General features: G+C 35.6%; 1 protein-coding gene across 2 annotated transcripts; it reads left to right on the forward strand.

The window, feature by feature from the left end:
- Nucleotides 1-6,571: 6,571 nt before the first annotated feature.
- On the forward strand, nt 6,572-13,718 carry LOC105060409 (calcineurin B-like protein 9). Of its 2 annotated transcripts, none has more exons than XM_010944121.4 (9): nt 6,572-6,735; nt 6,838-7,021; nt 7,151-7,233; nt 9,088-9,147; nt 9,496-9,604; nt 9,710-9,762; nt 11,278-11,358; nt 11,457-11,602; nt 13,345-13,718. In XM_010944121.4, exons 1-9 carry the CDS (start codon nt 6,709-6,711, stop codon nt 13,397-13,399), a joined length of 798 nt encoding a protein of 265 aa, XP_010942423.1. In that variant the 5' UTR covers nt 6,572-6,708; the 3' UTR covers nt 13,400-13,718. The 2 variants fall into 2 exon arrangements, with proteins under 2 accessions (XP_010942423.1, XP_010942502.1); XM_010944200.3 differs by having other exon boundaries at nt 11,457-11,569.
- The last annotated feature ends 516 nt before the right edge of the window (nt 13,719-14,234 follow it).

The raw sequence follows: 14,234 nt of genomic DNA on the forward strand, positions 1-14,234 counted from the left end.
AACCTTGTATTCTTTTGGTTACAGGTATCTATGTTCAGATATGTTTACATGCTGCAACTCTTATACTACTTTAAGGAATGCAGGCTTTGGCAGGAAGGTTGGTGCCATTTGTCTCAATGGATTCAAAGCAGGGCTGCTTCACTTCATTACTTACCTCATGCTGCTGATTTAACTCATTGCAAAACAGGTTGGCTTCTTAATCGAGCTGATACTGGGGCATTAAAGCTGAAAATTCTGTATCCTAGAGGTTTGCAAGGATCACAGGTCAAACTTTTATGCTGGCACCTGAACAAGGTACACTTTTGGGCTTATGTGGCACAGTGGTATGCATATGTATTTCCTTTCCTAGTTTACTGGCTTCTTAGCAGCAAGTCTCAACCAGAAGTTCAATCTGCAGTTTGCTCATATGTCTCAATATTGTATGGGTCAATACATCACTTCATGGTTTTCCTGCGAGACCTGCACCTTGTTTGTGCTTCCTTTTGCTTGTCCAGCAGAGCTCTTATGTTCTGTTATGTTACCTTTCAACTATCTGTAAATTGCCAAGGGCCTGGGTACAATGTAATACGTACATGGTTACAGACTTTACTTTGTAAAATAAGAATCCCAACGTATTCCAGGCCCTTCACTCATCTTGCAATGTTTCAGTGGTACTATTTATCCAATTATAGTATCAAAAAAAAAAAAAAACTCTTACATCATTAATGTATCATATGCCGAGCGAGAGGATTGGCATGATTCATGAGATTGGCGCAATTCACTGTAGATGATCGTTATAATGCCCCAAGTCCGAGTCCTTTATGACATGAAGTTCTGTCCCCCCCCCCCCCCCCCCCCCCCGTTTAGCCAACATCTGGCATAGAAATGAATTAATGACGGTGTTTGCCATGTTTTAAGGTGAGAAGTTGAGATTATACGTAGAGATATCAGTTATGGCGATTTGATGCAGTGCTCCTATTTGTATTTACATTAATGTGAATTATGACATAACGTGGACGGTGGAAGGGAGTCGTTTTCTAAGTGACTTTTCTGCGTCATCACGGTGAAATGGAGCACTTTCATCAGCGAGGCTTGTGGTTAGGAAGGGATCGATCTAAAGACAATTCATAGTGGTGAATGACGCGTAAACGGACAAGGATGGTACCATAGCTGATGTGGTTTCACGTGAAAGTTGCTCCGCAGCGGACGTCGCTGGTCGCCAATAATTGAATGATGGATGGAGATGGTAGACCGGCGTCTCGAAAAGAGAACACCAGCACCGAAGAATAGGATGCCACGTTGAGTCTTGGTCGGAAAAAAAAAAAATTTTAACTATCAATGATGATATTTTATATTTTTAATAATAATTTTATTATCATTAAAATTTTAATTTTTTATAATAATATTTTTTTAAAAAAATAATAAATCCATCTTGAGGATAAAGACCGGTATCCCAAAGATATTAAAAACACGCTATGCATATATGACACACGTCGAGAGCAATCCTAATTTTTTTTTTTTTTTTTTAGATAAGAACAACCTTAAAGACATTCAAAGTCACTATCATCTTTTAGTAAATAAACCAAGGATGTACATTTATCTTTCCAAACTATCAGGCAACATGCGCATTTGTCAAATTTATCATAACAATCTTGATTAATTGCATCAAAATTACTCATCTAATATTCTTTTCGTTCTTGAGATTTAGTATATTGCAACTGAAAATTAAGTGAATGCTTTTGTACAAGAAATAAAACTAAAAATATTATTATTGCTCTTTTTTTACGTCTCAAAATCTCAAAATAAGGAGACTAAAGTTGTTCGTAATATCTATAACCTGGATTTGTGGCACGTTTCTGTTAGGGTGAACAGCAAAGAAAAAAATATATTTCTATATCCTCTGGTGATATTCGAAATAGAAAGTCTATCTTTTGGTCAATTATCAAGGTACATAATTTTTTTCGAACTTATCTATCCAAAATCCAACCAATTTAAAAAATTGCTTGATTCTACAGGTTAGAGGTTCAACCTTGGGTTGTCTTGTTCACGTAGAAGTTAGCATGGCATCGACTGCCATATAGGGCTACATTATTTCAACATTGTCACATTAGGAGTTATTGTGATATTTGCTCAAAAATAGAAGAATTTTTATCTCATATTATACTTCAATACATAATAGCATCGCATCTCAGGGACGGAGACAATCTTCGTTGCAGAGTTCTTCCAAGATACAGCATAGAATGCTAGATTATGTTTTCTCAAAGTTTCCATCCAAGCCAATGGTTTCCTTCAGACGGCTGCCACGAAATGATATTTGACAGCAGAGACAATGTGGCTCGTTTTTTATAGTTTGCACATTTTTATAAGCAATATATTTCCCTTAGAAGTTAATATACCTTAGTTTTCTAGAGAACAATTTGGACAGCAGTGCATAAGAACAAGGTATTTTTAGTGGATTAGACTTTATTATCAGAAGCGCTAGTCGTGCATTTATTATAGCAGATAGTGTTAAGATTTTTGGTACAATAGCTTTATGGCAAAACTATGTGCGGCTTGAAAGGAGCTGTATTATATATATATATATATATATATTGGGGCTTTACAAATTTATTTAAAAGATGATTTTAAGATTGCGTTTGGTAGTTAGCCATTTGAATAGGTTACTAGTAATTTATTATGGTAATTTAAATTATTATATTTGATGTATTTTTTAGATCGTAATCTAGTTACGAGGCAATCTGAATTGCTTTGGAGATGAGTGACTTTTCAGATTATCATTTTTTAACAATATTACAATAAAAATTTATGAACAAAATTATTCTTCAAAATAATCATACAAATCCATTGTCTAACCTTCTTCCCTCCCCCCACCTCCTCTGCATCTGCCTTCCAACTTGCGGCTCTTCTATCTCTCTTTATTTACCTATGGCTTCTTTACCTTTGTCTCCCACCACCTCTTATAGCTCTTCCACGTCTGTCCCCATCACTCCCATGGCTCCATAAGTGTCCGCCCCCTTCCCATCCCTCCAGTGTCTGTGATTTTCCACACCCCTCACTTATCACTTCCCTGCACTACCATCACACCAACACCACTCCCGCCACTTCTCACCAGAGAAAAATAAAAGCACTTGGATAAAATTATTAAGAATATTTTAAAATTTTAATTTCATATTATTGATAATCTGATTGTCATACCAAATACGTTAATCAAAATTTTCAATAATTTTACTGTAATATTATCTGTGTATATCAAATACAATAATTAATATTATTAACAATTTAATGATGATAATCTATCCTGAAGGCAATCTACATTACCTTCAAAGATTGTCTAACGATGCACTAAATGCAATCTAATTATGATGGTCTTCAAACAGCTTTCTCATCCATCTGTTATTGATGGCAGTCTGCATCCATTATTACCAGATTGTTGGAGGATGATACGCATATTGTTCTTTATGGACATCTCATATATTTATAAAAAGACTAATAATTTTGCCGATTGAATGATATTTTATGCGATGGACCATATGGAAATGACGTTTTAGAGTTCTCATACTTATTTTTTTTATTTAGTTTTTAAATATTTTATTTTTTAATTTTTAAAAATATATTTATTTTTATTTAGTTTAATTTAATATATTTAATTTACTAAAAAATAAAATAAAAAATTATGATCGAACTTTTTCATTTTAATCCACCTCTTTTTTCTTTGGAGTAAATGCATGCCGAAATTTCACGCTCTATCAACAGTCGTGACATGCTTTCATTATTTCACATAACTAGGGTTATAGATGATGGTGTTCAATAACTTACAAACTAGAAGCAAGCATACTCTTTTTACTGTCTCAATTTCAATAGCACTTGATATCTGGTTTTGAGCACCATGAGCTTATTAGTAAGATTAGCCACTGATATTTACATTTTTTTTCTAAAATTATTAACATAGAGGATAGGGGAGGGTCGAAATTGGATTCAGAGGAAAGAGATTCCAACCTGAAGTATTTGTATCAATATCAAATAAGTTCACCAGCTAAACTAGTTAACGCCCTGAATCAGTACGCACAGAATTATTCGACTTGCAAAACCATGTGGGCGAGGTCAACTTTTGCTTTGCTTCTGTGTCATTATTTCGAATAAATTGTTTAGGTTGTCGTTGCTTAGCCTATAGAATACAAGATTGAAACACCTTCTGCTATTTGACTCGAGAAATAGAAAAATACGACGCGAGAAAAATGACATACAGATAACAACCTGCCGACCCTCTCCGTTCATCTGCCGTCACATCTATTACATCTGAAACAAAAAGTGAAAGCCATCGTTATTTTTCTACCAAAGAAAAAGTCATTGTTGTTTTATTATTTTCTTTTTTCATGTAGTTTCGATATTATGATGGTGTTGAAACGCGCAGCAGGTGACCATGCGATTGCAAATGTAATAACTATGACGTTACGGTGGTGAAATGGATCTAAAAATTTTCCACAGTGGCAATCATGAACTTTTGTCCCTAAGAACGTGACATCTGACAAGGCAGGGCTCGAGAACAGAACAGGAGGGGGATAAGTTTTGGATCATATCATCATCCTTCTGGCACGATGAGCGACAGCCGTGGGTCCAAAAGTAACTTTATGACGCACTAAGCGGGGGGCGGAAAGTTGGAGTCATCCAGCCCCCGATGCGGTGGGGAGCCCATCCTTTCCATCATATAATTGCACTCAGAAAAACATGGGATTTACCTCACTCCCATTGAGCGTAGGTGGCAAGTTACTGCATTCCATTGATTATCCGATCCGGCCCATTTTGAATGAAGCTCTAACTTCTGGTGGATTTGGAACAGATATAAATCATGATAAAATCAATCTCGAATTCGTTTCAAAAATATATAATTTTTTATAGATTTTTTTCAAAAATAAAAAAATAATTTATATTTAAAAATTAATTTTTTTTTTTTTAATTTATCTGACGCAATCCCTCCAAACCATCCTGCCCGATCTCTAGACTGTATCAATCCTACCCCACCTTGAGACTTAAGTGTGAGGTACATAGAGTAAATGGACTATTCGACAAGTTGCCATACCCAAGAATGAGATTAGGCAACCGATCTCCTTATAACATGCAGCATATCAATTGCAAGGAGCATAAAGAATCTTCCTCCTGCAAATATTCAAGCTCAAGAGCCTATGATAATTGACATTGACCATGCATTGGATTCGCCTAGTAATTTTATACTGTGCAAGAAGGACAATATCAAAATTTAAAAAAGTCTTTGTTTATGGAAGAAAAGAAGGCCATTCTTCGAGTTGCAGATTGGCCAGCTCCATGTGCATTAGCTGGGGCTTTTTTACTGGGTGAAGGAGAATGGATTCATCCAAAACTTCGCTCATCTTTCGGCTGTAGATGCTCTCAACGTCACTTTTACCAGCCATGCCTGACCTCTTCACAGCAGTTATTAGTCTATCGTGTGTGCTTGAGCAAGCTCGTACTGGGGATGTGCATCGATTCTGTTGCCGGTCTACATCCTGCAGTGATGATTGTTTGACCTGTTGCAAAGTGATACTGTCCATTACTTGTCGCTAATCGTCTCTGCTAAGCACAACTTTGGACTTGGCTCTTGCATAAGTGCCACATGGCAGACACTGTTTGGTTTATCTACTCTCTATCACCGGTATTCAATAGTATTGGAATCACAGTTTCTGAACATTCCCAAACTTATTAGTTGAGCGGTATATGCAGATAGCATTTGATGGTTCTTTTTCTAAGTTTTTTGCAATATCGGTTGCCTTTTTCACATCATATATCGAGATGTTTGGTCTTCTTGGGATATGACGAATAAAACCTGTATCTTGTCACATTTCTTATATCAAATTTAATTTTTAGCCCCTTTCTAAAAAAAAAAAAAAAAAAAAAAAAAATTTCTAGATTTCTATTTTGTCCGATTAAATTAAAACCTACCGTATATGGATAAATTTAAGATGTCCATAAATTTTTTTAATAAAATGGATACATTAAATTAAATTAAATATATATAAATATATTTATAAAAATAAAAAAATAAAATATTAATTAATAAAAATAATAACGTAAAATATCATTCACCTAACGATACTATTAGTTTCACGTTTTTTTTTTTTTTAAAAATCAATCACGTTCCTATTCAACCCTGGACTATCAAGATCTGCCACCTTCCCAAGTCGGCGAGCATCCAACACGTGTCGGTTCATCCATTTGCTTTTCTTGACCTTTTTTTAATTCCTTTAATGAGCTGGCAATAAAATTTAATTAATCAACGAAGGGTGTTTGGGCCCAACACCGCAGATCCCTTGCAGGGTTTCGTGCACTGCAACTGCTGATGCGGAGCCGAAGCTTTCCTAATGCGCCAAAAGGGAAAACGATTTCCTCTCAGGTCCTCAACAGCAGTAAGAGAATCTCGACCGTTTATTTCAAATCGTGTGATAGTGTACCAAAGAAACTTGTACACGGAATCGCAAACGACGACGCCCGGAAACGTCACATCTCTTTCCTTCCTTCGTAATCCTCACGTCACAATATTAAAAAATAAATCAGTATAAATTCCCCAGCCCTCACCGCGCGAACCCATGGCGTGTCGTTCGCTTTTTATGATCATTATCTGGGCAACCGTCAAAAACGCGGTAAGCTTCGTTAAAAAAGAAAAAAAAAGGCTCGGGGAGGCGGCGGCGTGGAGCGCGTGATGGTTTTGTTGGGAGGCCAATGGATCGTCCCTCTGCAAATGCTCCTGTAATCCTTCAATTCTCTTGATTTCTTGTTTTGGATTCGATTTCGTTGATTTTTTGGGATTTTTGTTTTGTTACGATCGTTCGTGTTTTTCTTTGGGAGCAGAGATCGAGTTTTTTGACGATCGGGGAGAGGCTATGCGCGGCGTTCATCCCGTTCATAGCCATCGTGGAGGCGATCATCTACGTCGTCACGGATTGCTTCGACCACCGCCCGCCCGCCCTTGTCCACCGCTCTGGCAAGAAGACCTGCAGTGACGTCGCCCGCCTCGCCGATGACTCCCGTTGCTGTATTTCTCCCCTTCCGATCTCTTACTTTTTCTGTTCTCTTCTCCTTTGATCCCTTCTTTTTTCTCGACATCTGGATTCTTGAATCCTTGAAATGTTCTTGATTTTTTTCCGTATAAAATTGTGCATAGTTACGGTGAATGAGGTGGAAGCGTTGTACGAGCTGTACAAGAAGTTGAGCAGCTCCATCATTGACGACGGACTCATCCACAAGGCACTTCCTCTCTCTCCGTCTGTTTTGATTCTTACAATTCTTGATGAAATTTAAAGCCTTAGAGGCCAGATCTTGGGAAGAACCGTCGATTTTAGGGTTTCAGATTTGAATGCGCTGGACTTTTAATCATCATCGGGAACTTAGAGACGAACAGATTCGGATCAAAATGTGGTGTCTTTTGGCTTGAAGGATGGTTGTTCGAAAATTTCGGTGTCTTTGTCCTAAATTTTTGCGGTTGTTGCGTGTCTATTTTTTGGGCGTGTCGATTCTTTGCAACCAGAGCATTTTTTGCCCACATTGTCATAAATCTGAAGTAATACTTGATAGACGGATCAATGATATGGATCTGGCTTCAGAAAGTTGTTTTCTTCTTATGCGTCATGTTGTCTTGGTTCGATTTTTCATTTTCTTCATGGGGTTTGTCCATATTTTCGAGCCTTATACTTTATAAGGTGATACTTTCAAAGTATGTCTGTGTGCCCGTATTGGATTGTTCTTGGTAGCTGGTTTTCGAATTTGACCGGCACTTTCTGGTGTATAGTACAGCGTGCCTAGTGTGCCCGTTTAAAAAGAAACATTGTGTTTTTGGCTGAATGTCTATATACCTTTTTGTTAAACAAAGGACCTAGGGTTGATGATGCCATTTGTTGCAGATAATCTAGTGTAAAGGTTAAAATTATACAATTATTGTTCGGGCATAATTGTAGTCCTTTTTTTTTTTTTTTTGGGTTTTATGCAGTTGTTCAAAGTGTGTAGGAAAGGATTTATAGTATAAAAATAAACGTGGCTTCATTGGGTCGTTCGTTCCATCTGGCTGGAGATAAAGGTTAGGCTATAAAGCACCGATACTTCTATTTTAGGCATGTATCAGCATCGGGTACGTTTTCAGTGCCGGTACATTTTTGGTGCGGCATCGGTATTCTTATCTCTACATTTTTTAGATCGCAAATTTTTTTCTTGATGAATTAGATGCGGAGAAGAAGTTTTTTTTGCTGATGATGCAGAGAATGAAGCAGTTGAAACTATTATCATTTGATTATCAAGACTTACTATTTTAATTTCTTCTACTTAGACTGCTAGTTTTTTTTCTTTTTATTAATTGCAAGTGTTTGTTTATTTTTTTTTTGTGATGATACTTATAAATTTAGTTGAAATTTGAGAACTTAATTTTATTAATATTCGAATATTATATATATGATTCAATTTTTTCATATATTTTTATTAATATTGAAATATTATATATATATATTCAAATATTAGTAAAATTTAAAATATCTAGCCATACTCGTATCATGGTTTTTTCAAGTTTTGCCGTATCGGCGTATCTGTACCATAAAATACCCGTACCGCGTATCGATATCTATGCTTCCTAGAGGTTAAGTTTTTGTTATTTAGCAAAAGTGTTCAGATCAATAAACAACAACTACTAGAAAGTGTCCAGCCTCTCAGACAATTTATCTTGTCTAGAAATATGGTAGTTGAGTTTTCGTGTCAAAGATATACATAAAAATATTAATTTATTTATAATTTAATCAACACGACTGTATAATCAAACTTTCTATCGGAAAACAATAAAAACACGTATTTTAAGTTGAGAAAATTAGCTAGCACTATTAGAAGCAAAAGCAGCCATGGATGTGCAGAAATAAAACATATTTATTGACAGTCACATATACCTAGCACCAATCCACGGGTTGATAAGCATATACTTGGTGTTTCTATGTTCTTTATGATAATGCTTTGCAAATATAACTTGCAACTGAGAATTTCTCAAACAAATCAAGGTTTGCTCTTGTTTGCTGCCATTATTTTGTCCTATACTTTCCTGTAACTATTCTTCAATTGTTTCTGCAGGAAGAACTTCAGCTAGCACTTTTCAAGAGTTCATCTGGCGAAAATCTTTTTCTTGATAGAGTAAGTGCGATACTATGGTTTTTTTTTTTTATTCATCATCTTATTTGCTGCTGCTCAGGGTGTTAAATTTTATGTTTTTTTAATCGTCTATTTAATGCAGTAAGTAGATGTTCAGTGACCAATAGGATATGTATATCCCAAACATCCAGTATGTTTTGCAATATAATATCTCATAAGAGACACGAATTCTAACATTATTTTACTCCTTAATATGCTACGAATCCCAAATGATCAGGACCAATCTGCCAAAGGATTTCTTGGTTAAGTTTCATTTCTGCAACATGAACCATTGATAACTTTACTGTAGTATGGTGCTAATATGTAATGTTCTTGTTTCCCCCTTGGTAGGTTTTTGATCTTTTTGATGAAAAGAAAAATGGTGTTATTGAGTTTGAGGAGTTTATACATGCACTCAGTGTCTTCCATCCAAATGCTGCTCTGGATGACAAAATTGACTGTAAGTTCTCATCAGTCCAAGAAGTGAAATTTTGGTGAAAAACATATATAAATATATATGTTTTTGACTATTCAGTGCTTTTTCTGCCTTTTGTTTCTTTTGCAGTTGCTTTCAGGTTGTATGATTTGAGACAAACTGGGTACATTGAGCGTGAAGAAGTAAGTTGATTTCTTGGTAGAGTCTACAAATGGCTTATTATCAATATAGATTTATTATGTCTCATCTATGTCATGTTCTCTGGCCATCCCTATATGGGCAATGGCCTTTTTGTTTCTTTTTCTTGTGTGATTTTTGTTCCTGAGATGATCTCCAACTGATTTTGTTTTATGATGCAACTTATGGGGCCTGCCAATTAAATGTGTCCGTATTGTAGGGAAGCAGAGGCAGGTATAGCGAGCACTTACATGGCATGCTTAGATCATTCTTCCTAGGGCTTACAGCATCAAGATCATTGCATTCTAGTGGCATCATCAAAGCGTCCTTATTTTCTTGTTTAATATTTTCAAGCATACTTACCACGTCTGTTTCTTAACTTGTGATGTAATTTTAGGGAATATTATTGGGACACTAATATGATTAAGCGGATATTTGGCGCACTACAAAATCATAGTAGTTTAATGACTTTATGTGTTTTGATTGTAAATTCCGATTCTAAAATTTAGTGGTTGGTTTATGGTTTATGCAATACAAATTGTTGAAAAAAATCATGGAATTCCAAATTTTTAGTTTTGAGTAAAATTTTTGAATTCATGTTTTTCTCTCCTAATCGTCTTATCACTTTTCTGTTTTTGAGCCTTCTCTTCTTAACGGTCCAACACCTTCAGAAAAGCCAATTTCTCAGTTTTTGAAAAAAAGGATGTCTTTATGATTTCAACAAACAAGTTGTTGATATGCATTGCTGGAAATAAAAAGAGGCTAGTTGAAGTTTAGTAGATCCAGTCATTGCCAATATAAATAGTAAGAAAAGCGCCGGGTTTCTTAGCGTTTCTTCGGTTTCTAAATTGCTGCTACAGAATATTTAATGTCCATCAACATACTATGAAATGCTGTTAATGTAGGTTATGAACAGTTGTAGTCTATCGAACATCCACCTAATTTGCTGACAAATAATTTGCCTATATCATGATAAGAGTCCAGGCACTGTGTGAAACAAGGACTATTAAATGCCATAAACTAGTAGGATTTATCAACATAAAAGCCTCTTAAACCTTTAGTTGGTCAAGAATTTGGTGAAGATGTGAGAGACATTTATTGCTGTAATCCCCACTAATTGGCCTCTTTCCAAACATGTGAGGAATGAAGGTGTTGTGATATTCTGATAATTTATTTCTTAAAATGCAAGCCAATGTTGCATAGAACTGGAATTCCATTAGAAAATTCATCAGTAAACCTTGATGGGTAGTATATCTGGTTCTTTCTTATTGTTTATTTAGAGAATAGTCTTTACCTATTTACTTATGTCAAGATGTCTAGTTGCATGAAGATTACAGAGTTAAATAGACAGGACATCCATCTTTTGTTACAGATGCTTCGCCACATGCTAAATAGTGTAATTTCACCTGACATTGTCATGCATCATATGCTGATCCATATACAAAGATTTTGCATTTAATTGTTAAATGACACATTCCTTTCTTCCGGATATTTTCACTTTATTGTGGTTTCCTTCATAGGTTAAGCAAATGGTGATTGCTATCATGATGGAGTCAGATATGAAATTGTCTGACGACCTTCTTGAAGCCATAATAGATAAGGCAAGCTTTTTCTAATTGTAATGTTTCTTCTTCCTTTTTGTTTTCTTTTCCAAACTCTTTTCGAATTCCGGCTCATTACTTGCTTCATTCTTGTACAGACTTTTGCAGATGCTGATGCTGACAGTGATGGTAAAATTAACAAAGAGGAATGGAAGGACTTTGTCCTGCAACACCCTTCTCTTTTGAAGAATATGACTCTTCCTTATCTGAAGTATGAATTTGACGTCATATGCTGCTTAGATCTGTATACCTTATAACCTTTTTTCTCTATATTTTATAACCTTTTTTCGACTTCATATGCTCATTAGACTGGTCACAAGATTGGATCTGCATGTGAACATTCATAACAAGGTATTTCATTATAGCAGGATTAAATGGGAAACTGCAGTTATATTCTTTTGTGCATGCTTAAGCTTCTCTACAAGAAGCACATTGAGATAGAGTAAATATTTTTGCTTGGTTTATTTCAAGTTTTCCTGGTTGACACCTACATTGCTATTGAGTTTGCTGCATTGCAGTAATGTTCATATCCAGGTGTTTGGTGACTTTGGTCAACAGATAGATGCGTGAAAATTGGAGTACATGAAAACTATAGGATGTGTAGGTTATCTGTTAACTTCACTCTCAGAGTTGAAAAGATGAAATTGACGAATTTTGAGTGCACTTGATGTAGGTTTTGAAACCAGCTTCTTTGCTTAAAGTTGGTGCTAAACTGCAGTTTTAGGCTAAAATTGATTTCGAAGACTATTTATACTTTTGGTTCCAATGGCTGCTCTCGAGTTCCAATCCATGCTACTGTTCTTGCTTGGTAGCTAGAACGACTTGGTTATCAGAGAATTTAAGTATATAGGATTTGGATATGTAATGAGCAAATACTTCTGCCTGCAGTTTGTTTAGTATCAAGAGATCCTAATGATTTCTGCTCTTTCCAATTGGTACTTATAATTTTGGTTGATTTTCGTCTTCTACATCAAAAATACGTAGATTTCAATGTACATTTGTAAATAGGTATATGTATAGCCCGTTTTGGATATTCAAAGCATCTCTATCCTCGAATTATTTGATAGTGTTCTTAAACTGCCAAACTGCTGTGCCCTTGATCCAATTAAATACAGAAACCAGCACATATTTTCATAGAACTATATCACTTGTAGACAAATTTGTATTTCCCTGCTTCAGAATCAAAATAAAAAGAAAATCCATACTCCATACACTTGCCATGCGATACAAACCTCCGAGTTCTCCCAAAAGTTGAGATATCCTGAAACTGTTTGGAAATTTTTCATATATGGTATTCTTCCTGATTTTGTGAAACTTTAATGTGTAAAAATATGCCTTCTCAATTGATGGTGCTTTCTTTTGTTAATAATAGAATAAGATAACCCATCAATCTCTTTTTATGTCCTTTTTTGAAAGAAAATAATCTTAAAATTAAGGTATTCTCAGGGAGTTTGTACAAATTTTTACCCCCCAAGCAAACACGTATCAACATTTAATCTGGCATTTAAATTTAATGGCTCCTTTGACTGCTCTACTAAGGATTTTTTCGAGAGTCATATGCCGTACTTCTCATTTACTGTTATTCCTTTTTTTTCCCCTGTTACAGTACTGCTATTCAAATCATTTGCTAACTATGTTTATTCAGAAATGACGGCTGTAAAACCACTTTTCTGCATTAACATAATTTGCAACTGTCAGATATTCTTCTTTTTAATAGAACCATCAGATAATTTTCTGAAAGTGCCTGTTGGTTCTGTATGTTGGTTTCTGTTGATTTCTTGGGGAAATAACAATTCATGGCAGAAATGATTCATTTTAGGGAACTGATGGTTCTGTAACTTTACATATTTATTCTCATCTGGAAATTTGTATGTTTCATTGGCAATGACGCTATCAAGTTTTGCAGAGTAAAATTAGCTCAGTAGTATATATAAGATGTCATTAACGAAAGAATATTTTACTGATGGTTGATATTTTTCCTCTCAGGGACATCACTACGGTGTTCCCTAGTTTTGTCTTCAACACTGAGGTTGAAGATTAAATCAAGGTGGCACAAATCTTGTGTGCAACGAAGAGTATGACCATCATGGAATGCATTGGGCACTTTTGCGGTGGGGCTTTCACCCTCGATAAGCTGTTGATAAAAATCAAAGCACTTCCCTTCGGGAAGATATTGATTGAGATCAGAGCAATGCACTGCCTATCTATTCAAACCTGCAAGCTGCATGCGAGACGAGGTTGTTTGCACCCTTCAAATTTCTGGTCGTGCACTGCCATTCTTGCATAATTGGTCCTCTGTAATGTACAAAATTCTATAATTATTTACTGTAATTTACAGTAAAATGCCTCTTCAGTTATCATCTGTACATTGTTTTGTTGCCTATTTTGTTTAGCAAGGAGCTGAGAAGTTTAGGTAGCATTCGTGATGAGATAGGTGGAATGTGTATCTGCAGATTGTGCTAAAAGTGCTTTTACAGTTTTTGAGTTCCTCCAACCACAATCCCCCAAAAAAAAAAAGAAAAGAAAGCCTTTGTTGTCTCGGATTTTATGCAAGTGCCATGCTATATGGTTGCCCTTTCATGGTCGTGTGTTTTATTCTCCTCTGTGAACCCCAAACCTTTGCTATGTTTAAGTCTTGCTTTAAATCATTTGTTTCACAGCTATCGTTGTTAAGGGTCTCGGTGTTTGTTGCATCGTAGGAACATTAATCCCTACAATAATTGGGAATAAGCTTCTTCTAGATAGAGTCAGATCTATGATCTACCATTTTCATTGCCCTTAGTCACTGTACATCAGTCGGTTTACGCTGTTTACTGAGGCATAAATTTTTTTTAGGCATGATGATTGTTGGGATATATCAGTCGATCTCTATACAT

The sequence above is a fragment of the Elaeis guineensis genome, chromosome 2 (assembly GCF_000442705.2).
Source record: "Elaeis guineensis isolate ETL-2024a chromosome 2, EG11, whole genome shotgun sequence".
Taxonomy (NCBI): Eukaryota; Viridiplantae; Streptophyta; class Magnoliopsida; order Arecales; family Arecaceae; genus Elaeis; species Elaeis guineensis.